General features: G+C 58.0%; 1 protein-coding gene across 2 annotated transcripts in view; it reads right to left on the bottom strand.

Moving 5' to 3' along the window:
* Sardh (sarcosine dehydrogenase) overlaps positions 1-22,923 on the bottom strand; it is a 48,838-nt gene that overhangs the window by 24,428 nt on the left and 1,487 nt on the right. For both annotated transcript variants that reach the window (XM_013029468.1, XM_013029467.1), the window contains exons 3-14: positions 20,409-20,766; positions 20,139-20,317; positions 19,016-19,195; positions 17,589-17,712; positions 17,311-17,411; positions 12,400-12,504; positions 10,612-10,741; positions 7,282-7,368; positions 7,115-7,205; positions 3,022-3,163; positions 2,769-2,852; positions 1,563-1,676 (exon numbers count right to left, since the gene is read on the bottom strand). In XM_013029468.1, the coding sequence (XP_012884922.1) occupies positions 1,563-1,676; positions 2,769-2,852; positions 3,022-3,163; positions 7,115-7,205; positions 7,282-7,368; positions 10,612-10,741; positions 12,400-12,504; positions 17,311-17,411; positions 17,589-17,712; positions 19,016-19,195; positions 20,139-20,317; positions 20,409-20,739 (1,668 nt within the window). In that variant the 5' untranslated portion in view covers positions 20,740-20,766. The remainder of the gene's footprint in view (positions 1-1,562; positions 1,677-2,768; positions 2,853-3,021; positions 3,164-7,114; positions 7,206-7,281; positions 7,369-10,611; positions 10,742-12,399; positions 12,505-17,310; positions 17,412-17,588; positions 17,713-19,015; positions 19,196-20,138; positions 20,318-20,408; positions 20,767-22,923) is intronic.

Raw genomic sequence — 22,923 nt, 5'->3', positions numbered from 1 at the left:
CTTGAGCAATAAAAGCTTAGAGACTGAACCCAGGCCCTGGGATCAAGTCCCAGGATGATTGCACGCATGCGCGCACATGCATGCGAGCACACACACACACACACAAAAGAATGAAGTTGGACCCCTCCCTCACACCAAGCACAAGATTTAGCTCAAAATGGATCAGAAACCTAAGAGTTAAGTAGAAAAATTATAGTAATAAGGGTTAACACGAAAGTAAATGTGTTTGGTGTTGGGTTAGAGTCCGACACACAGAACGCCAAGAGCACAAGCAAGAAAATGGGGAAAAGGAGATGAGTGGGGCATCACCAAAAGTTTCAAAAGTCTAAAGCCAGTCAAAGGCACCTGCAGCGCAGATGACCCTGAAGAGGCTTGAGTATAAGCTCCCCCCTGCAGACACCGCCGGCTTCACAGAGTGCCCACCACAGTGCCTTTGCTGACACCGCCAGGCTGCAGAAAAGCCCAGCTTCCTAGATGTCTGCTTGCTGTCTGCGGCGCTGGGAAGCCGCCAGCGTGGAGACCGTGTGCGTGTTTCACGGCTCCACGCACTTGCGGAGGCCGGATGAAGCAGCGCAGCCAAGCTGGCATCTCCCCCAGCTCCCACATCCTGGAGGGCCGGGAGTCCCACAGCTCGCCGAGCTGCAGGTGTGGAGGTGCCAGACGCAGCCCATGCACTCCCCGGAGGCGGCCGCCGGGGACTGGGCACTACGCCGGCCCGCCAGCTGCCAGCCTTCTGGAGAAACAGTCCTCCCGGTTCCGTCTCCGAGGCCTTGGCAGACACGTATCACTAACGGTGGAAATAGATAGTCCCTTCCCTTTGAGGCTGCCGGGGTGTGCAAGATGCAAACACACAGCCCTGGCTGAAGAAACGTGGAGATTCTGGGGTGTGGGGAGGACCTGCCTCAGCCAGGGGCCTTGAGCAGCGGGCACTGCCAATCCCACCTCCTATGGGCACCAGGACCCCCTGCCACGCTCCCCAAGCTATCCTGGTCAGTGGGAGACAGCCTGGCCTGATGCCTGTGCCCTTGACCCTGATGTGCAGAGTCAGGGCGCTCGGGCAAGGGGCCGCCAGCCTCACCAGCCCACTAAGAGCAAACAGTCTCCACCGCACAGCCTCCTCTGCTGGTTTACCACGAAGGGCCCACCCAGGGTCTGATGCCTGGGTCAGCAAGCCCGCCTCGTCCCAAACCCAGTCTGCTACAACTAGGGGTGGGAGCCCTCTGGGGTCCCCAGGAAGAGGAGCCCCTTCCCTCGCAGAGCTCACACAGCCTTGGACCAGAAAGGCTCAGAGAAGCGAGGGCCCTGGCCTGGGGCCACACAGCCTACCCAGCATGCTCTGCCTCACCCCTGCCCCTGCAGAAGCACGGACACCCAAGCCCGGCTGTGGCAGAACTGAGACGCAGAAGACGGAGGGGAGCGGCCAGGAGCGCATCACGCCATCACTGTGGCACTGAGGCAGAGCGGAGGGCGGAGGGGGAAAGACGAGGTGCTGGCAGGGCCGGCACCCCTGGGCAGCTCCACCGAGGCCTCTCCCGCGGGAGGGTGGGAGGGGCGGTGCTTACCACGTGGTGGTGGGGCGAGAACTCGAAGGTGTACTCGTCCTCCAGCAGCCGGCTGTAGGCGTGGTCCTTGTGGGCCGGGTGCCCATAGGCCCCATAGTAGTCGTAGTCAAGGACCTGGGGCAGTGGATACACGCACCATCCATTTCCTTCCTTCCTTCCTCCTCCCTTCCTGCCTTCCTTCTTTCCTCCTTTCTCCTTCCCGCCCTCCCTCCCGTCTTTCTCACCGCCCCAGCCCCTGGGTTTCTGCTCCTTGTGACACCCTTGCTCCAAACGCTGGCACCTGGCAGGTGTGAATGACAGCCACCTCCTGCTCCCAGGTGAGAGAGTGTGAGGTGGACACGGGGCCCCCTGCTCCCAGCCCAGTCCACAGAGGCCCTTCCCCTCTCCCGAGGCCCCCGCAGGACACCCCGCCAACTGCCGGTGCCACCAGCAGAGCTGCCCCAGGCTGGCTCTGGGTGGTCCCGAAGCCTGCTGATCCAGACCCTAAAGTATTCTGATCCCACCCTGTCCCCCAAGCTGTTAAAAACGCCGGCTGAGATTCGTGGGATCAAAGGCAGGATGTTACGTGGCTTCATGGTGGAGTGCTTGCCCAGCATCCATGAGGCCCTGGGTTCGATTCCTCAGTGCCAAAAGTAGCCCTATGGCCCAAGTGGTAGAATGCTGGCCTTGAGCGAAAGAAGCTCAGGGACAGCGGCCCAGGCCCTGAGTTCAAGCCCCAGGATTGGCAAAAAGAAAAACAAACATCAAAGGCCGGAGGTCCCCAGGCCGGCCTCTGTGCCCGGTCCTCAGGGACCCTGGGGCAGGCCCAGGGTCCACCTCTGGCTGTGCCTCCCCTGTCGACCCCCGAGGGCCCCTCCCCGCGCGGGGCCGTGGATAAGCCGATCACACTGAGGTGTGCTCCTCCTCCCAGCCGGCCTCCTGCTGACAGAAACCCACAGCTGGAGGTGCCAAAGACACGCGGAACGCAGGACCACGCTCTGGGCTGCTCCTGCCATCTGGGGACCCTTCCTCCCTTCCCGCAGGGCGCAGGCTGGCGCTCGGCCCAGGCAGAGCCCCGAAAACCCGGCCCGGTGAGGCTGGGGCTCGGGCCTGTGCCCCCACAAGGGCGCTGGGCTTCGCACATGCCTAGCCTCAGCAGGCGAGCCTCGGGCCTGGGTGGAGCCCAGCCCCAGCCCCAGCCCACAGCCTCCCCCAGGCCGCACTCACCGGAGCCGCTCCGCCGGGGTTGAACCATCCGGGTCGCTCCCAGCCCTGCCGCTCCTGGAACACGCAGCCTTGTCCGAGCAGCTCCTGCGGAGACAGCGCCTTGGCTCCTGGCCCGACCGGGTGTAGGGCGCAGCAGGCCCAGCCCACAGGCACCCAAGGCGGCAGCGCCAGGCCGAGGGCTCGCAGAGCCTCGGTCACCCCGCCGCCCCCAGGCGCCCGCGAGCGCGGGCCGCGGCAGGGGAGGCTGGGGTACCTCGTGCAGCGGGTCCCTCCTCATGTTGCGCCCCGCCAGCGGCTCGTCGTGGGGGAAGACCACAGAGTAGTTCTTGGCGTAGGACTCGTGGCTGCGCTCCCGGATCCAGCGGGGGTGGTCGGTGAGCGAGTGGTGGAAGCGCCTGGCACGGGGAGCAGGAGGCCGGTCAGCCCTGGGGACGGCCTCAGGGCGGCCACGCCCCTGCGGGAGGCCACGCCCCCGAGAAGGCCACGCCCCCGAGAAGGCCACGCCCTGCGGGAAACGTCCTCTAGACTGGACACGCCCCTCGGGAGACCACGCCCCTGTGGGTCGCCCCCAACACCAGCCACGCCCATGCAGGACACACCCCCAAGGGAGACCACACCCCTGCAGGACAGGCCCCCAATGCCGGCCACACCCCTGCAGAGCCCAGTTTGTGCCACGGCCCCCTGAGGCCACACCCCCAGGCCCTCCTCTGGAGTCCTCTCTAGCATGGATCCCAAACCTGAGACCTCTGCTCCTCACCTGTGACCTCTGCTCCTCACCTGTGATTCCCTTCCACCATAGCTGCTGGGCAGTGGGTCACTGGGAACCCACAGCCCAATGTGGTTCTCACTCCCAATAGGGCTCTGGCCTTAATCCTGTCACCCTTCTCTGAGTGACCCATGGGAGGGAGGACTTGGGACTCCAACAACACCTGGCAGAAGTCAGTGTCAAGGATTTTTTTTGGGGGGGTCCGGTCGTGGCGCCTGAACTCTGGGCCTGGGCGCTGTCCCTCAGCTCTTCAGCTCAAGGCTAGCGCTCTACCACTTGAGCCACAGTGCCACTGCCGGCTTTTTTCTTTTTGCTTATGTGGTGCTGAGGAATCAAACCCGGGGCCTTGAGCATGCAAGGCAAGCGCTCTACCACTGAGCCACCTTCCCAGCCCCAAGGATTTTTTTTTTTTTTGTCAGTCGTGGGGCTTGAACCCTGGGCCTGAGCTCTGTCCCTCAGCTCTTCAACTCAAGATGAGTGCTCTACCACTTGCACCACAGCACCACTTCCAGTTTTCTGGTGGTTTATTGAAGATGAGTCTCACTGACTGTCCTTGCCCAGGCTGGCTTTGAACCTCGATCCTCAGAGCTCAGCCTCCTGAGTAGCTAGGATGACAGGTGTGAGCCACTGGCGCCCAGCCGAGTAAAGGATCTTTAGGGGAGCTAGGGTGTATCTTAGGGGAGACTAGGGTGTATGTGAAGCAGAGAGAGAGAGAGAGAGAGTTTAAAGACAGCAGCACAGCTAGGCACCTGTGGCTCATGCCTGTAATCCTCATGACTCAGAAGGCTGAACTGAGGATTCCAGTTCAAAGCCAACCTGGGCAGGAGATTCTTATCTCCAATTAACCAGCCAAAAGCCAGAAGTGGAGGTGTGACTTAAGAGGTAGAAGACTAACCTTGAGTAAAAAGACTAAAGGACAGCACCCAAGTCCTGAGTTCAAGCCCAGTATCAGTGTGTGCATGAGCATACACACACACACACACTCAGAGCAGCGGCCTGTAGAACTCTTGTCCCCTCCCCCCCTTCCCCTCCAGCCATTGTGGAGGTCATTACCTTAATGACTTCTTGGCTGGGCCCCCAGAGTCTGAGCTTCGAGGCTGAGTGCACCGCTGGGCTAGCTGGGGGCCCACTGTTGTGCCTGGGGAGGACCTGCAGGACCAGTCCTCACTCACAGCCGGGGCTGTATGTGCAGCCCTGCGGGGCAGCTCCACCCTGCAGCCCCTGCTGTCTCTGAGCCCAGAGGCCTGCGGCACACCTGCAGCCTGGTCTCCCTGCCTGTGTGGGGGCAGGCCACCCACCAGTGTGACCACCTAGCATCCAGGACGCAGCTGCTGGGTCCAGGCCAATCTGCAGAGCCCGGGGCTGGAGCTGGACCCCTGCCTGCCAGGGCTACTCTCAGCACTAGGCCACCCAGCCTCTCCCCTGTCCCTGTTCTCCATCCCTCCCCCAGCCAAGGGTCACTCACACTCTGACCCCAGCAGCCACCATCTCTCCAGAGAACCCTGTCAGAACCACCCTGGGGCTGACCGACTGCACGATTCCAGCCAGCACGAGGTTCTGATAGAGCACGTGGCTGCCGACAGCGGCCCTGAATAACAGTGCTCCTCCAGGAGTGCTTACCCAGTGCAGACAGGGCTGAGAGCCGTGTGCACATTCCCCTGGGTATCTCATACCCAGTGCAGACCAGGGCTGAGAGCCGTGTGCAGATTCCCCTGGGTATCTCACGGCTGCCTATGCAAGGCCTGGCTCACGTTTGAGGGCCCCAGGCTCAGACAGGTCCCATAAGCAACCAACACTGAACTGGAAGCTGTTAGAGGTGGCGATGAGGCCCCCGAGGGTCCTGAGAGGAAGCCTGTATCCAGCTCAGGAGGAGGCTGGGGAAGGAGGCCCGAGGCCCCTTGGCTGTTGGGTCAGTCTGTGGTCATTCGCCATCGGGCCCATGGAGCCAAGGGACACCTGCCAGGCAGCCCCCGGCTGCTGTAACACTGCTGGGAGGGAGTGCTCATTCTACCCTGGGGAGGGACGGAGGAGGGGGCAAGGAGGGGTGGGGCGGGACACACTCTCACCCTCAGACAGCTGTAGACACTGCCCCTGCCCGTGGGGACCAGCAGGGTGCAGCCCTCAGCTCAGCTGAGGGACATGGCCGCCGTTTCTGCCTGAGTAATGACAGAGCCAAAGCCAGAGCCACCTGCTACGCCTAAGACCTCCCCTGGTATCAAGAGTGGTCCACGCCCCTGGCTGGGTGGTTAGGCGTGGGACCCAGCATGCCTTGGGGCAGGCCCCTGTCCACATTCACAGGAACGCAGCTCAGAGGAGATGGCTGCTCTAGGCTCGGCTGGGGGGAGGGGCAGGTGACCTCTGCCCCCGCTGAGAGGGAGGCAGTGGCCTGGCCCGGATGCCACCTGGTGCCCAGTGGGCTCTGGACCCTGCACGTGGCTGGGGGCCCACGGCTGACACTGGCTTTTCCCCCCGGACATGTCCCTCACTGAGCCCCTGTCCTATTTGTAGGATGAGGGGACAGGCATGCCTCTGACCTTCTGGGATCATAAGCAGGCGGCAGGCCGGCAGAAGACAAGCATGAAGGAGGTGTAATTGGTGCTGAATCTTCTCCTTTCTTTTGACGCTTCCCTTCTATCTCCTCGCTCTGTCTCCCTCTGCCATGGGGTTGACCCTCTTCTGAGCACTGACCGCCCCGGGTGACCCTGGCATACTGCATGGGGACAAGTGACCCCAACCAGCCTGGTGCCACACCCACCCCCCGGGATCCCGGGATCAACAACAGCCCAAGGCTCCTGTGGCGCAGCTGTGTGGCTTCAAGCTGTGGCTCTGCTCGGCTGTGTGTGGCAGGAAGGGTTTGGATGGCCCTTCCCTGAGGCCTCGTGCAGCTGTACCATTTCTGGAATATTCCTCTCTGGGGAGAGTCGGGGAACGCAAGCACAGGCAGGCCCTGCAGAGCCACAGAGCAGCCTTTACGGCCGTCAGCCGGAGACATCCTGGGGGTTCAGCCGGACAGACACCACTCCCCACAGACGCCATGGCCTCGCCAGGCCAGGAAGAGACGCAGGGGTGCCGGGCGCCCTGAGCAGAGACGGCAGTCCCCCGGCATCTGCTCCCTGCAGCACCAGTGAGCCAGCAGAGGTCCCCTGGGGCTGCCGCCTGCCAGGCTGCCCTGCCAAGTACCTGCGGTGCCCAGGGCCACTAGGACAGCTGGCCTTGGGGACCAGCTAGGAGCAGAGGTGGCACTGGCCGTGGGGGCCCTGTCCTGTCCCCTCAAAGGCCCCGAGGAGGTGGAGGAGCCCCTGAGCAGTGATCCTTGTCCACACCTGTCCAGGCCCGGCTCAGCCGTGTCCAGAGTGCCTCCCAGCCCCCCAGCCACGCCCTGCGCCGTGTGCGGCCAGCCCTGCCCCGTGCGCGGCCAGCCCTGCACTGTGCACGGCCAGCCCTGCACTGTGCACGGCCAGCCCTGCCCTGCCCCGTGCGCGGCCAGCCCTGCCCCGTGCGCGGCCAGCCCTGCCCCGTGCGTGGCCAGCCCTGCGCCGTGCGCGGCCAGCCCTGCCCTTGGGCTCCAGGACACACTTGCCTGATGTCGTAGCTGTACATGTCCTTCTCTGGGCGCCCGTGGATGATCCAGTGAGCCAGCTCCTGCCCACAGCCCCCGCCCAGCATCATTCCTGCCAGGAGAAGTACGGGACTACAGTCAGCCCCCCTCCCTGGGACCCCAGCCCCAGTCCCGGGGACCCCACTCACCAGCACTGTTGAAGCCACAGCCCAGGAAGAAGCCTCGGAGCTCAGGCGCCTCCCCCATCAGGGGTTTGTGGTCAGGCGTGAAGGATTCTGAAAGGGACGGGACAGGGAGACCTGAGCCTCCCTCCAGCTCACAGGGACTTAGGATGGGGTCCCCAAGGCAGCAGGGAGGGGCAGGGACCTGGGAACTCCTCTTCTCTTTAGCCCCGCTCCAGCGGGGATAAATGTTTGTGGAATGAATGAATGAAAGAATGATCATAAATTTCTCAGGAGAAGCCTTCTCCTTCTGCAGCCAGTGGGCCACAGACCCCAGCGCACGGGTAAGAGACCAGGGACCCAATTATGAAGAGCTACACTTGGATCAAACAAATGGAGGCCAGGCTCCTCCCTGCTCTATACCCTTCCAACCTGTGAGACCCAACACAGGACCTCGGTGCCTTCGTTTCCACACATGTGAAACCAGGATAACATGGTGGTCGAGGCAGGCCGACTGGACAGGGCAGCTTGTCCTCAGATGGACTCAGATGGGTGTGTGTGCCCAGGTACTGGTCCCAAACCCCAACCAGAAGTCACATCAGTTCACAGGAAATGAGTCCCAACAAGTTCAGCGAAAGGACACAAGAAGTCAGGGACCATGCTGCAGGCCTGTCATCCTAGCTACTCAGGAGGCTGAGATCTGAGGGCTGAGGTTCAAAGCCAGCTTGGGCAGGACTCATCACCAATGAACCACCAAAGAACCGTAATGGAGCTGCGGTTCGAGTGGTAGAGCACTTAGCCTTGTGCCAAAAAAGCTAAGGGACAGCACCCAGGCCCTGAGTTCAAGACCTAGGACTTGAACATGCATGTGCACACATGCACACACACACACACACACACACACACACACAAAGATATGAAGTAGTATTTCAACATTCCGCCGAGCGTGCGCACACTGCACGCAGTGCTTCTGGTGGTGCAGTGTCTCGTGCGTGCTTTGGGAGGAGTCCGTGTTCAGGGGAGCACTGCGGGGGACGTGAAGCCCAGGCTGGATGGACATGTGTCACTTGAGCTTGGCTGAAGAACCTGTGGGGACTGGACAAATATCAGCCAGGACAAACTGCACCATCCACCTGGCAAGCCAAAGAGGGGACAGGGCCCAGCGGGCGCCCAGGTGGGAGTCGATCGTTGTCTCCCAGTGAAGATGCCAGGGAGGGCCAGCCCGTCCCCCTCCGGGGGGGTCTGGGGACCCGCTGAGGTCCCATGAGGCCAAGGACAGAGGCTGGGGCAGCCATCTCGATGGGATGAGCTAGTCAGACAAGTGAGGTCCAGCGGGAAGGCAGCGTCGCCTCGGTCCTGACCCCCAGCTTGCCTGTGACCTCAGCCACCCAAGCCTCCCCCTACATCAGACCTGAGGCTTCCCTGTCCTTCCCTGGAGGGTTCAAACCCAGAGCAAATCTCCAAACCTCCCTCACCGCGGGATGAGACACAATGTCCTCATGTACACCATCACCCCCAAAATAGAGCCTGTGGGAGAGTGAGAGCTTCCAGGCTAATTAAAATAAGAGAACCGCTGGTGGGGGGGGGGTGGATTTCAAGCCCCTGGGACTCTTCCTTTGCTCCTCGCTGTCAGTCCCCGCGAGCCCCGGGGACCATGAGTCACGGCGCCCTCCCCTCCCCCCCCTGCGGTGCCCATCAGCACCCAGCTCACTCTGCCCTCCCCCCGGGCCTCACACCTCCTCCTTCCCCAGAGCCACACACACCAGCGCAGGCCGGGCTGGCACCTGCGCAGGAAGGAACTCCAAGTATTCCAGAACAGGGAGGCTGGACTCCAGGGCCACGGCGCCCCCCACGTCGGACCCCTCCCTCCCCTCTGTGCGAGGCCGCCGGCCGGCTGCCTGGGCTCCTCACTGTCCCCCCACCGCCCCAGTGCTCACTGCAGGTGGCTGGTCTGCCCCCAGCTTGACCCCACCTGTGGCTTCTCGTCTTCTGACAGCTCCTGTAAGGAGATGCCTGTCACCCACTCCACGGATGGCAACCCCGGGGCTCCCAGACCTGGGCAGGGTCTGAGAACTCAGGACCTAGGCCCTGGCCAGTGCTCTACCACTTCAGCCATACCTTACTCTCAGCTGTTTACTGGCTGAGTGGAGGGAAAGTGTTCCAAGTACTTTTCTGCCCAGGCTGTCTTTGAAACACAGTCCTCAGATCCTGGTCTCCTGGGCAACTAGGGGGGTGACAGGCATGAGCCACTGGGGTCTGGCGGGGACAGAATTTCTTTTTGCATAACACTGTCTTTCTGTTCTTGTCTCTCTAACTGGAGGTCTGGGGCTCCCCCTACAGGGGGAAGGTGGCATTCCCACGCGATTCTATGAGGTCGCCATGGGGTCACTGCTCTGCTCTACCCACCCGCTGCCGGCCCCGCCCCACACATACCCCCAGCCTGGCATAGCACTGACTCCCTTCCTCCTCTAGACAGTCCGCCCTGTGTCCTTTCGCTGGGGTTGGAGCCCTGGCCTGAGTGCCCGGCCATCCTGGGCATAGATAAGCTGCCCTTCATCAGGGAAAACGCAGTGTGGACGGATGCTGCCTCACGGGTGTCGGGTGGCTGCCCGCTGGGCTGCCCCCAGCTCAGAAGAGTCCTGCCGGGCCTCACATGCCTCACGTTGGCCCCCAAGGTCAGGAATGGCCTCCTGCTTCCCCAGCGCCACCCGGGACCCCAGCTGGTGGCCTCGACCCCTGACCCTGACCCCAGAGTCAGGACAGAGCCCCTGGTGGAGAGCTGGAGGCCGAGCCCACCCTTCTGCTGCAGCTTCCCAGGAGCCAGCCCAGAGAGCCTGGGGTTCAGAACCCCTGGCCAAGAAGCTGGCTGCATGGGGCTGGTCTCTGGCCCTGTGGACGGCTGGAGTCACGGAGGATGGAGGCTGAGGCGTGGCAAAGCCAGCAGGGACCATGGGGGCAGGGCTGGGTGCCACACCATACGCATCACGTCAGAAAGGCCCGAGCCCTTCCGGCCTTCTCCCTGACCCTCAGGCCACAGCAACAGGGTAGCTCATCCCCATTCTACAAATAAAACCCCAAATGCCAGGGGTGAGTCGAGTCTGGGACCTAGAGCCCTGGCTGGGGACTGCACATGCAGGATGATGTTTTGGCGGCCAAGGGCCAGAGCAAACCCCTGCCTGTGCCAGGCCTGGGCATCTGGGCAGCAGAGAAAGATCACGGCAATGCCGGAGAGATGGGGCTGGGTGACGGTGCAAGCTCAGGGTCAGCCCCAGGCCACCCCAGGAAGAGGCCCACCACCAGTGGGTATCACCTGGGGACCCGAACGCCGCATACCCCTACCTCAGCCTTTCCACTCACCCGGGCCGCAGACCGTGGACTTGATCCCTGTCGTCCCCAGCACCGGGACGCGGTGGATGGCACCTTCGACGTGCTGGCTGAACACGTCCCAGTCCAGGTCAAAGAGGCCAAAGGCAAATTTGTTTGACACCTATAAGGGCAGAGCAGGAATGTGTCCCCAGCCAGCCCTGCCAGCCCTGCCTCTGAGTAGCTAAGATTATAGGCATGAGCCACCGGAACAAGCTCCAAAAGTATTCTTTTTGGCCAGTCCAAGGGCTTGAACTTTGGGCTTGGGCACTGTCCCTGAGCTTCTTTAGCTTAAGGCTAGCACTGTACCACTTGAGCCACAGCACCTCTTCCAGTGTTTTCTGTGTATGTTGTACTGAGGAATCGAACCCAAGGCTTCATGCATGCTAGACAAGCACTCTATCACTGGGCCACATTCCCAGCCCCCAAAAGTATTCTTAGAATACTTAAAGGTCTCGAATTTCTCTTCTATTCTTATCCAGTTTTCATCCTAACTACTCCACCAAAACTGCTTGTATCCATGCTAACATGTTGGTGACATGTTGGTAACAATCAATCTCAGTCACATTCATCAGCATCTTCCCCACAGTCATTTTTTTTCTTTCTTAATGTGGGTGCCAGGACACTGCACTTACTCCTTTCCAATTGCTCTATCTCACTATCCTTTGCCAACTCTCCCTCATCTTCCCAACATCTTGATACTGGAACGTATCTGCTCTTCTTTTCTTGGACCTTTGCTTCTTTCTATGTTCATCCTAGCTAGTCTCATGGTATTTACTTACTTACCTACTTGGTTATTTGTTCGGGGCACTAGGGATTGAATCCAGGGCCTTATGAATCTCTTATCAAAGCTGGGTGCCAGTAGCTCATGGCTATAACACTAGCTACTCAGGAGGCTGATATATGAGGATCTCAGTTTGAAGCCAGCCCAGACAGGAAAGTCCCTGTAAGACTCTTATCTCCAATGGACCACTTAAAAATTGGAAGTGGATTTGTGGATCAAAATGATAGAGCACTGTCCCTGAGCAAAAAGAGCTCTAGGACAGTATCCAGGCTTTGAGTTTAAGCCCCACCACTGACAAAAAATAGAAAAACAAATCTCATATCACAATTTTAAATACTATCTATGCTGGAAGAAAGCAAAGGAAGGGTTAACATTGTCCAAAAAGACTTATGTTACTGTAACCCCTCTGTACATCACCTTTATAGTTACAATTTAAAGGGTTTTTTTGTTTTGTTTTGTTTTGTTTTTTTAGCAAATTGTATTACTTAGTCGGATACCAGTAGCTCACGTCTGTAATCCTAGCTACTCAGGAGGCTGAGATGTGAGGATCAAGGTTTGAAGCCAGCCTAGGCAGACAAATCCAAGAGACTCTTGTCTCCAATTTACCAGCAAGAAAAAGGCAGAAGTAGAGCTGTGGCTCAAGTGGTAGAATACCATTCTTGATCAAAAAAAAAAAAAGCCAAGGAAGAATGTAAAACCTTGAGCATGTTTAAGTGCATTACTTATCTGTTTGTTTGAAACTAAGATAGAAGTCTCACCCTTTACCAGAAAATAGACAGCATTTGACTTCAAAATAGCCATGGAGTTATGCTACTGTGGCCTCCAATCACATACCAGGTGGAGAGACCCTGGGGAGAGGAGGGCAGACCATGGCCTGCGACGCCCCGATGTCAGTGCTGACACCCCTCAACCTGCTCCAGAGGTGTCAAGGTGCCAGGTTTCGGAGCCCAGGGAGGCCGGGCACCTCTCATTCCCACCCCAGAACCCTCCGGTCTTACCTCCTCCCAAAAGATGGGGTTGGCCTCATAGCCACCCACAGACAGGGCGTCCCCCTGCAGGCGGAGGTAGACCGAGGCATCGTGGTCACGAACATTCGGCATGTTCTGGAGGGCAGAGCAGAGAGACACGGTGGCCCCTGAGCACTGTGCCAGGCCTTGCGCCTGCCCCAGTCACAGCCCCAACGTGACTACAAACCACCTTGCAGGACCCCAAAGACAGCACGGGGGCGGTGGCCTCGAGTGCAGAGGACAGGCCACTCCCAGCCAAGCCTGTCCTTCCCCAAACACCACGAGAACAAAGGGGAGGAGGGCAGGCGTCAGTGGCTCACACCTGCAATCCTAACTACGCAGGAGGCTGAGATCCTAGGACTGAAGTTCAAAGCCAGCCTCGTCAGAAAAGTCCGGGAAACTCTTACCTCTTTTTAACTGCCAAAAAGCTGGAAGTAGCCTTATGACTCAAGTGGTAGAGCACCAGCCTTGAGCAAAAAAAGCTAAGGAGAACATGAGTTCAGGCCCCAGGACAGCTCAGAAAGGAAAAGCAAAAAAAAAAAAGCTGGAGAGGAGCAGGCCTTGCTGAGTGGGCTGGGGCAGAGCACTCCTGCGTGGCTGGTGGGGGAGGAGGGGGGAGAGCAGACCGGTCCCCTCAGCTCGGTTCCAGATTCAAACGGGCTTAGGCACGTGGCCGAGGGGCCTGGGGGGGGGGTCAGGGGGGGGGTGGGGGGGGGGTCAGAGCATTCACACGTGGCCGGCGGAAGCAGTCCCTGGCCCCATTGCCTTGAACATAGCCTGATGCTTCTTTGGAAAAGTTAAACAGTCACGGTACAATCCAGGAATTCCACTCCCATGTACACACTAGAAATGAGAACGCGTCCACACAACCATTTCCACATGAGTGCTCAGAGCAATACAAATGTCCACCGGTCCATGATCATGATGTAGTTGATCAACACAATAGAGTATGAATATTAGACGGCCATGAAAAGAGATGCCATGCTGGTACAGACACTGGAAACACAGGCTGAATGGGAAACGCCAGGCCACAGATCTGGGGACTCAATTTACACCAGAGGTGGGAAACAGGAAAACCGATTGAGATAGCCATGGAATCCGAGGGGTCTAGGGCTGAGAAGAGGACTGAAGATGGGAAGGATTTGGGGGAGAGGAGGATCCAGGAAACGCACGAGCTGAGGAGGACTTGCTAACCGTGTCCACGTGGCCATACGACACCCAACGCCGACTGCTGACTTCACCACGCAACAAAGCCAGCACGCTGGAGGAGGACCGCCATCTGCACTCCCTGCCCTCCCTGGGGAGGACGACACCGAACACCGGGGCTAGAAGGGGACAGGCCTGGAATGAGGCTCCCAGGGGCCCTTCTGAGTCAGGGGCCAAGGCTGTGAGCACCACCTACACACCACAATGCACTATGCAACACACCACAGTGACCTACACACCACAGTGACCTGCACACCACAGTGACCTGCACACCACAGTGACCTGCACACCACACAATGACCTACACACCACACACCACACAATGACCTGCACACCACACAATGACCTACACACCACAGTGACCTACACACCACAGTGACCTGCACACCACAGTGACCTTCACACTACACAATGACCTACACACCACACACCACACAATGACCTGCACACCAGTTACCTGCACACCACAGTGACCTGCACACCACAGTGACCTGCACACCACAGTGACCTGCACACCACAGTGACATGCACATCACCGTGGCCTTGCCGTGATTTCCAGCAGCAGCTTGGTGAGGGAGGTGGGGCGCCTGTGGCCAGGGAAGCCCACATGTCCGTGCCAGGCACAGGTGCTGGGTCCTCCTGCTCCCTGGGCTGCCTCCTCCCAGCAAGTACTCAGCTCAGCGCCCCAGCCCCACTGGGTGCCTTCAGCTCCGGGGCTCCGTGCTCTCGGGTCTGCCCCCGCCCCACAGACACCCCGTTTCAGCTCCTTTTCATCCAGGCGTGGAAGGGAAGGCACTGTAGCAAAGAGACAGAAGAAAACCAGCAAGGGCCCAAGACCAGTATGGCTCCCCGAAGCTGGGAAGCCCTGCGTGGCCCAGGCCCTGGCCACCCTGGAACTATGACCTGAGCCTGGAGTCCTGGCCTGTAGCTGCTTGGGGCAGACAGCATCCTGCAGCCGCGGTGGCAGGCCCAGAGCACTGCAGACCGGGGGCCTAGGTAGCACACAGGCTCCAGCCTCAGACCTGCCAGGGCCGGGGACCGGAGCGGGGAGGGGGGGTGGGGAGGAGGTCTGTCACCAAGGAATGAGAGCACAGCAATGGGAGGGCAGGTCAGAATTCCAGCCTGTCCCCCACGCTGGCTCCTACAGCCTTCACACTTCCTCGTCCAGAGGGGCACGGGTGCTCTGCCTACTGACCCAGGTTCCCCGTCCCCTGCAATGGCAGCTGTGGGGCTGGGGACTCTTTCCCATGCTCTGCCACTCAGGATTCCTGATCTGCTCTGACCTAGGCATTCACGGGAGGGGGACGGCCAGCTCAGTCCCGCTGCTTCTCAGAAAGGGTCACTAGAAGGAATTAAGCATGCATGTATGGACTTGGTGGAGACCTGCCTCAGAGACTCCCTTCCCCGATACAGCCTCTGTCCTCATGCTCCATGGGCCTCAGCCTGGCCCTCCTGTAGCGGTCCAAGGGCAACCCCTGGTGGCCACCCAGGAGAACAGCTTCTCTTGACAAATGGGGGACAGGTGGGGTGTGAAGCCTTGGCTCCCATGTCACAGCGTCCCTGTGCTTTATCCAGCACACCTAACCAACGCATGGCCCCTGGCTGTCAGGGCCAACAGTGAATGTGTGCCGGGCATTCGATGTGCCCAGAAAAGGGGGCAGGGAGAAAAGCGTGCCCAGCGGTCAGGGGAAGGAGCCCATGAGCCGTTTCTGCTGTCCCTCTCCACCACTACTGTCCACACAGCAGCCAGCCTGGCTCTCCCCTGGCTTCCTGAGGGAAGCCCGGCTCCTGCAGGGCAGGGGTAGCAGCCCCTAAGAATGAGGCTTTTACCACTGGCAGGTTGCTGGGGCCTGATCCTAAACAAGAACCGTGTCATCTCTCACTCTCCCAAGCCCCACCCCAGTGGCCCAGCTCTCCCACCCGTCCTGACTGCCCTCGGTGACCACCACTGCCTGTGGTCCATGTCCACCCATCCTGACCGCCCACGGTGACCACCACTGCCTGTGGTCCATGTCCACCCGTCCTGACCGCCCACGGTGACCACCACTGCCTGTGGTCCATGTCCACCCGTCCTGACCGCCCACGGTGATCACCACTGCCTGTGGTCCATGTCCACCCCCCCTCAGGTCCCCCTCGTCCGTGCCATCCTCCATTCTTGAACTTGTGACCGACAGGTAGACCCCACCCCCATCTAACTGGTCAGAGAGCAGCCAGTCAAGCCTCTCCGGGTATGGTCAAAGGTACAGGCTCCACCCTGCACAGGAGCCTGAGTCCCCATAGTCAAGGTGAATTCCTTGTCAGAGCCCTCTCCACGCTCTTATGGAATTGCTTCACAGAAGAACGTGTGTGTGTGTGTGTGTGTGTGTGTGTGTGTGTGTGTGTGTGTGTGTGTGTGTGTGTGTTGATACTTGGGCTTGACTTCAGGGCATAGGTGCTGTCCCTTGGCTTTTTCATTCAAAGGTGTTGTTCTACTACTTGAGCCACATCTGTACTTCTGGCTTTTGGTGGTTAAAGATAAAGCTCTCTTTGTCTTTCTTGCCAGGCTGGCTTTGAACTGTGATCCTCAGATCTCAGCCTCCTGAGTAGCTAGTACAGGTATGACCACTGGCACCTGGCAAGAACTAGGTCTTTAGCCCTGGTTCCCAGAGTAGGGCCTGAAACATGAAGCCAGTTTGATGAATGTTGAATAGAGATTCATAAATGGGTGGATGACAGAGGAATAGGCGAGGGAGGATAAATGGATGAGAGGGATGAACTGATGGATGGATGGACAGACAGATGGGTGAGGGGGTGGGTGGGCAGATGGATGGGTGGGTGGGTGGATGGATGGGTAGATGGACAGACAGATGGGAGGGTAGGTAGGCAGATGGGTGGGTGGATGGGTGGGTGGGTGGATGGATGGGTGGATGGGTGATCGAGCGGTTGGATGGGTGCATCGGTAGCTAGGCGGGTCGATTGGTAGAGGAAGGATATACAGAAGAGATGGACAGATGAATGGACAGATACATAGATGAACAGTGTATGGTTAGAGGAATGGAGGCAATGAGGGAAGAGTGGGTGGGAGGACACTAAACAAAACAGGCAAGGGAACAAGTGGAGAGATCCGAGTGGGGAGGGGGGCACGTCAGAGAGGGAGCGAGGAGGGGAGGCCTGGATGAAAGGTAGGAGGAGGGTGGGAGGATGGCAGGTGAAAAGGAGCAGGAAAAGGAGCTCTTACCACAGAAGAATGAAGCAGGACAGGACGGGGGGGAGGGGGGAGGGGGGAGGGCACAGGCGCGGGGCCCAGTGCCAGCAGGTGCACCAGTTCCCAAGTTCCCTTAGCAGAGGGCTCCCAGCCAGGTTCTGAGTACCAGGCATGGGTGCCCTCTTAAAACCAGAGCTCAGGGCACACGCAGGAGCCCTGAGCCACGGTCCTGCCCAGGCTTGGACTATGCTTTGAATATCAAGGGAAAGTCCTAAAGTGCACGAGATGGGGAGGGAGCGTGGGGGGAGGGGGAGGAGCATTTCACCTGGGCTACTTCAGGTAATTCTGACACCACCAAGAAACATCCAATGTTATGACAGATGGGGAGACTGAGGCTCAGAGAGCCCGGAAGAGCCAAGCCACTTGTAAGTGCCCAAGCTGGGGCCCAGAGCTAAATCCTTACCCCACCAGCACCCCCTCGCTGCCCAGCACAGATGTGGGGCTGCACCTACCTGGATTCCTTCGATACGCTCTGTGACCACATAGGCATGATGCATGGCCACCAGCGGGACCTTGACTCCAGCCATCCGGCCCACGGCACTTGCCCACACCCCTAGGGGCAGAGCACGGGCCACTCAGCTCTGCTGGTCCAGGGAGCTGCCATCCCCAGGGGCATGGAACGCCTCTGCAGACCCCTCTGCCTGGCCAGGACTCCCCTGCAGCCCCTCCCCAAGCCCTGCAGAGGGGAGGATACACCGCACACCGCAGTCAGCAGGAAGGCCGGCCCTACCTGCACAGTTGACCACGCAGGGCGTCTCGATGGAGCCATGCTCTGTCTCCACAGCCGAGACCCGCCGCACTCCAAAGTCATCCGTCCGCACACGGATGCCAGTCACTGCACAGTGTTCGATGACCTGGGACCAAGAGAAATGAACTGCTCCTAGGCTCCGGAGCAGCTCCTGTCCACCTCTTGCCCCTGCCGGGCCCCTCCTGGAGATGCAGGGGGTTTTGTTTCATTTTATCGCATTCCTTTATGTCATCAAGAAAATGAACCAGAAAACCAAATCCACCCTGGACTTAAAAACCTTGCAGCCAGGAGGGCAGGAGCACCACGAGATGAAAAGTAGCTGACTTTTCTTCATTTAAGGAAGGCTCCTCTGGTTAATAGAAACAGGCTTGCGAGCCACAGCCTAGCAACCAATAAAAATAAAACCACAAAACAAGCTACATGCCCGTGGCTCACACCTGTCATCCTAGCTACTCTGGAGGCTGAGATCTGAGGATTGCAGTTCAAAGCCAGCCCAGGCCGGAAAGCCCAAGAGACTCTTATCTCCAATGAACCACTAGAAAACTGGAAGTGGCGCTGTGGCTCAAGTGGCTCAAGTGGCTCAAGTTAAAGAGCTCAGGGACAGGACCTAGACCCAGAGTTCAAGCCCCACAACAGACAAAAAAAGTCACAAAACAATGCACCGCTTGGTTCTAATGTATATGTATCCCCATAGGAGGGAGAAAAAAAGATTAGAAACATGCTAAAATCTCCACAGTGGTTACTATGGGGTGGTTTGCATTTCTTTGCTGCTTGTTTGTCTTTTCAGTTTTTTCCTTCAATTACGTATGGGGTTGATGAATAAAGATAAGTTTAAGAGGGAGATTAGCTGCCTTCTGACTTGTCTGTAATCCTACCATTCAGGAGACTAAAGCCCGAGGATCCCAGTGGTCAGCCTGGGTGAAAAAAAGTTTATAAAACCCATCTTAATCAGTAAGAGTTGGGTGTGGTGTTGCAAGCTTATTATCCAAAGCTACAAGAGAAGCAGAAATGGGAGGACCACAGTCCTCATCAGCCCCAGGCAAAAGCAGGGGACCCTATCCAAAAGATAAAGCAAAAAATGTGAAGGGCACGGCTCAAGTAGTAGAGGCCCTTACCTAGCAAGTACAAATCCCAGAGTTTAAATCCAACACTCTAAAACATAAACAATAAGAGGGGACCAGAGGGCACCCCACCCCTCCCCCCACTGGTGCAGCTGAGCAGACCCTGGAGAGAGCGGAGGCATTTGAGAATAAACACAGCCTGCCCTGAACTGAACTGGACCCGAGACCCTTACTGTCCCGGGTCATACGGCAGCTCCAGAAATGTTTTGGCCTCTGCTCTGGGGACCTTGGGCAGGACGGAGGGGGCTGATCGGGGGCCCCAGAGCTGGCGGCCGCAGGCCAGGGTACCTGTGCTCCTCGGGCAGCCGCCGCCCTGGTGAGAGTGGTACAGGTGCCAGCGGGGTCCATGGTGCCGTCGTGCGGTACATACAGGGTCCCGTAGAGGTCGTCCACGTTCATCAGGGGGTACAGCGCCTTGGTCTCCGCTGGGCTCAGCACATGGGCCTCCACGCCGTAGGCCTTGCCCAGCTGAACGGTCCAGAGGAGACTGAGCCAGTGAGGAGCAGGACTCCAGGCTGCTCCGCACCGCAACCCCCTCCCACGCTGAGCCTGGGCCAGCACGAGGTGGAAGGCAGGTGCACGGGCAGGAACGGCTCCACGGCCACGCTTCCATCTGGCTCAAACACAGGCCAGCTCCACAGCCTGGTGCAAGTTGCTTAAAGCCCACGCCCAGAGATAGAGTGAGAGTCCTGATGAAGGACTTAGACCAGAGCCGAGGCAGGGCTCACCCCTGTAATCTGAGGAGCTGAGTTTGAACCACCTCAAGCAGTGAAGGCCAGGAAACTCGTATCTCCACTAACCCGCAAAAAGCCAGAACTGGAGGTGTGAACACGCACACACACACACACACACACACACATGCCTTAGAACAGTACCTGGGTACAAACAACTATATACATTTTAAAAAATGAAAATTAGCTTCACAGTCTTTTATTTGTGACCTGAGGATTGGGTTTCCCGGTCAGGCAGCCCAGCTCCTCCAAGAAAGGGAAGATGGGCCTGGGCTCTGGAGATCCTGGTGGACAGGCCACACCCTTGCATTTGATTGGCCCAAGGGCATCCAGTCAAGTGTGGGGTTGGCCCAACTCACAGACTCCTCCCAGCTGGAGATGAATTGAGCCATTCTCCAGGAATTATGAATCAAGTGTGGGCTCGCTACTCAGGAGGCTGAGATCTGGAGATCACAGTTCCAAGTCAGCCCAGGCAGAAAAGTCCATGAGACTCTTATCTCCAATGAACCACCAGAAAGCCGGAAGTGGTGCTGTGGCTCAAGCAGTAGAGCGCTCGCCTTGAGTGAAAAAGCTAAAGGACAGTACCCAGGCCGAGAGTCCAAGCCTCAGAACTGGCACCAAAAAAAAAGTGAGCTGGTCTGTCCTCTGAGTGCCCCACCCCCCACCGGGGCTGTCCTCACCGACATGAGCCTTTTGTATTCATCCAAGCGCTGCCGGTTAGACGCGATGAAAAGACCCCCGTTCTCGATCCAGCCCGTGTGCAGCCCGGTCTCCTCCTCCAGCTCACGGCTCACCACCCGCCTAGTGTGGGCCAGGAGCTCCACCTCCACATCGCTGGGCCGCAGCTGCCACAGCAGACCTGGCCCGGGAACAGGTGCCATCAGTCCCTGGGGAGACAGTGCTGTAGAGTGCTCCCTCGCTCGCCCCCTCACCACCACCCCAGCCCGCACCTGCTGTGTGCCAGGTGGTCCCAGACGTGACACGCTCTCGCTCCAGCAGCACCACCCCACTCACGCCCAGCTTGGCCAGGTGGTACAGGGTTTGGCAGCCCAAGCTGCCGCCACCAATGAGGACCACGTTGGCGGAGCTGGGCAGGGGCTGGCTGGGTCCTCGGGCCACCTCCGAGGGGCCCGGGGCCTCCTTCAGGGTCCGCTGATAGGGCACACTCTTCTCTGCCTGGGGATTGGCCACGCTGGAGAGGGGCCTCGGACCCAGGCCCCGGGCAGCTCTCCCTCCACGGCAGGTGGTGGCCAAACGCAGGGCTCGGCTCAGTGAGGCCATGAGGACTCCGGCTTCAGCACCTGTTATCTGGGGACAAAGCTAGGCTGGGTTATAGCAGGGCCAACAAGGACGAGGGCTAGGGTGGCCCAGTCTCCAAGGCCCCCATGGTGTTCCCCCACACACACCAAGGCCAAGGCCAAGGCCCCTCCTGGGGCCTTTGCATGGCGTGTGTTCATCCATCCAGAAACCCACCCACCCTTCCACCTGTCCATCCACTCAGCTCCAATCCAGCATCCACCCAGCATCCATTCATCCACTCAACCTATCTGTCCATTTATTCATCTACTGTCCATCCATTATCTATCCATCATCCAACCGTCCATCTACCCATTCATTCAACCATCCATCATCCACCTATCCATCACTCATCCATTCATCTACCCATCCATCCAACCATCCAGCCTATCCATCTATCCATTCACCCATTCATCCAACTACCCATCCACCCATTCATCCAACTATCCATCCATCCATCTAGCCATCCATTCATCTACCACCCATCCGTTATCCATCCATCTAAACATCTGTCCATCACCCAACCATCCACCAGCCATCCATCCAACCATCCATCACCCATCTATCCATCCATTCATTCACTTATCATCTATCCATTCATTTACCCATCCATCTACCCATCAACCTATCTATCCATTCATTCATCTACCCATCCATGCATCATCCATGCTTCATCCATCCATCTTTCATCCATTCATTCATCCAGTCATCTGCTCATTACTCATACATTCATCTATCTAATCAGCCATCATCTATCCATCCATTCACCCACCTGTCCATCAACCCACCCATCCATCATCCATACCCCTATCCCTCCATCATCCATCTGTCCATCGATCTGCTCATCCACCTATACATCCACATACCCATCATCCATCCATGTATCCGTCTATCTACTCATCCATCCATCTAGTGTGTATTAAGGGCCTGGGACTATAGCAGCTCTAGCTAACCCCAGAGGAGGCTGCTCTGGCAGGGAGAGAATGTTGGGGCCACAAGAGTAACAGAAAGGAGAGAGCTAATGTGGTTGGCAAACATCTCAAATGGCCTGAGGAGTCAGGTTATCTAGGGAGGGAGGGAAACAAGAAGGGGCCTCTCTCACGCAGACACTCAGGACCCAAAAAAGAAGAGGTGTGGCGGTGTGGCTCAAGTGGTAGAGGGCCATCCTTGAGTGAAAAAGCTAAAGGACAGTGCCCAAGACTGAGCTCAAGACCTGGTATCAGCACACGCGAGAAATTAAAATGTATGAAATTTAAAAAAAATTAAAAGAATGTGATGTTAGGAAAATGAACCCTTAGATATGTATTTAAATGTTTTTTTCTTTCATGCATTTGTTTCTAATGCATTTATAAGATTATTTCTTTGTTGTTTTGTATGTCCTTCCCCCACAGTATAACTCCTGCTTTCACCATATTTGATGTTGGTATAATTTGTGGAGGAGATGGGGAAAAACAAGTCGTTTAAGGATACAGGTGGACCTGTTGCAACAATGAGAAGTACAAGTTGTCATGTCGAAAATGAACTTTACAACTTTGGTGTGGGGGGGAGGGGGAGGAGGATTGGGTGTGGGGGGGAGGCTGAGAAGGGATATGAAGGGTAAACAAAGGAGGAGGCTGCAATGCTTAATAAGAAATGTACTCATTATCTTGCCCATGTAATTGTAACCCCTCTGTGCAGTATGCTCACAAAAAATTAAAATTTAAAAAAATTAAAAGAAAAAGTCAGGGCACCGGTGGCCAGCACCTGTAATCCTAGCTACTCAGGCGGCTGAGATCTGAGGATCAAGGTCAAAGCCAGCCAGTGCAGGAAAGTCTGTGAGACTCTTATCTACAATTAACACCAGAAAACCGGAAGTGGTGGCTCAAGTGGTAGAGCGCTTGCCTTGAGCTGAAGAGCTGAGGAACAGCGCCCAGACCCAGAGTTCAAACCCCATGACTGGCAAAAAAAAAAAAAAAAGACAGACACTCAGGACCCAGAGATATGACAGGGGAGTTGGGGAGGCCGGAGTAAGGAGGCCTCCATGGCTTTGACAGGCCCCAGAAGCTGCCTAAGAGTGGAAGGCCCGCCCTTGGGCTGAGCTGGGGAGAAACTGGAGCTGCAGGTGATGGACGAGGAGGAGAGGCAGGGGTGGGGCAGGGGAGCTGCGTGCAGGGAGAGCCGGTGGAGGGA

The sequence above is a fragment of the Dipodomys ordii genome, unplaced genomic scaffold (genome assembly GCF_000151885.1).
Source record: "Dipodomys ordii isolate 6190 unplaced genomic scaffold, Dord_2.0 Scaffold118, whole genome shotgun sequence".
NCBI classification, from domain to species: Eukaryota; Metazoa; Chordata; class Mammalia; order Rodentia; family Heteromyidae; genus Dipodomys; species Dipodomys ordii.
Note: the sequence above shows the minus strand (reverse complement) of the source record. Positions and strands in the feature narration are given on the sequence as shown.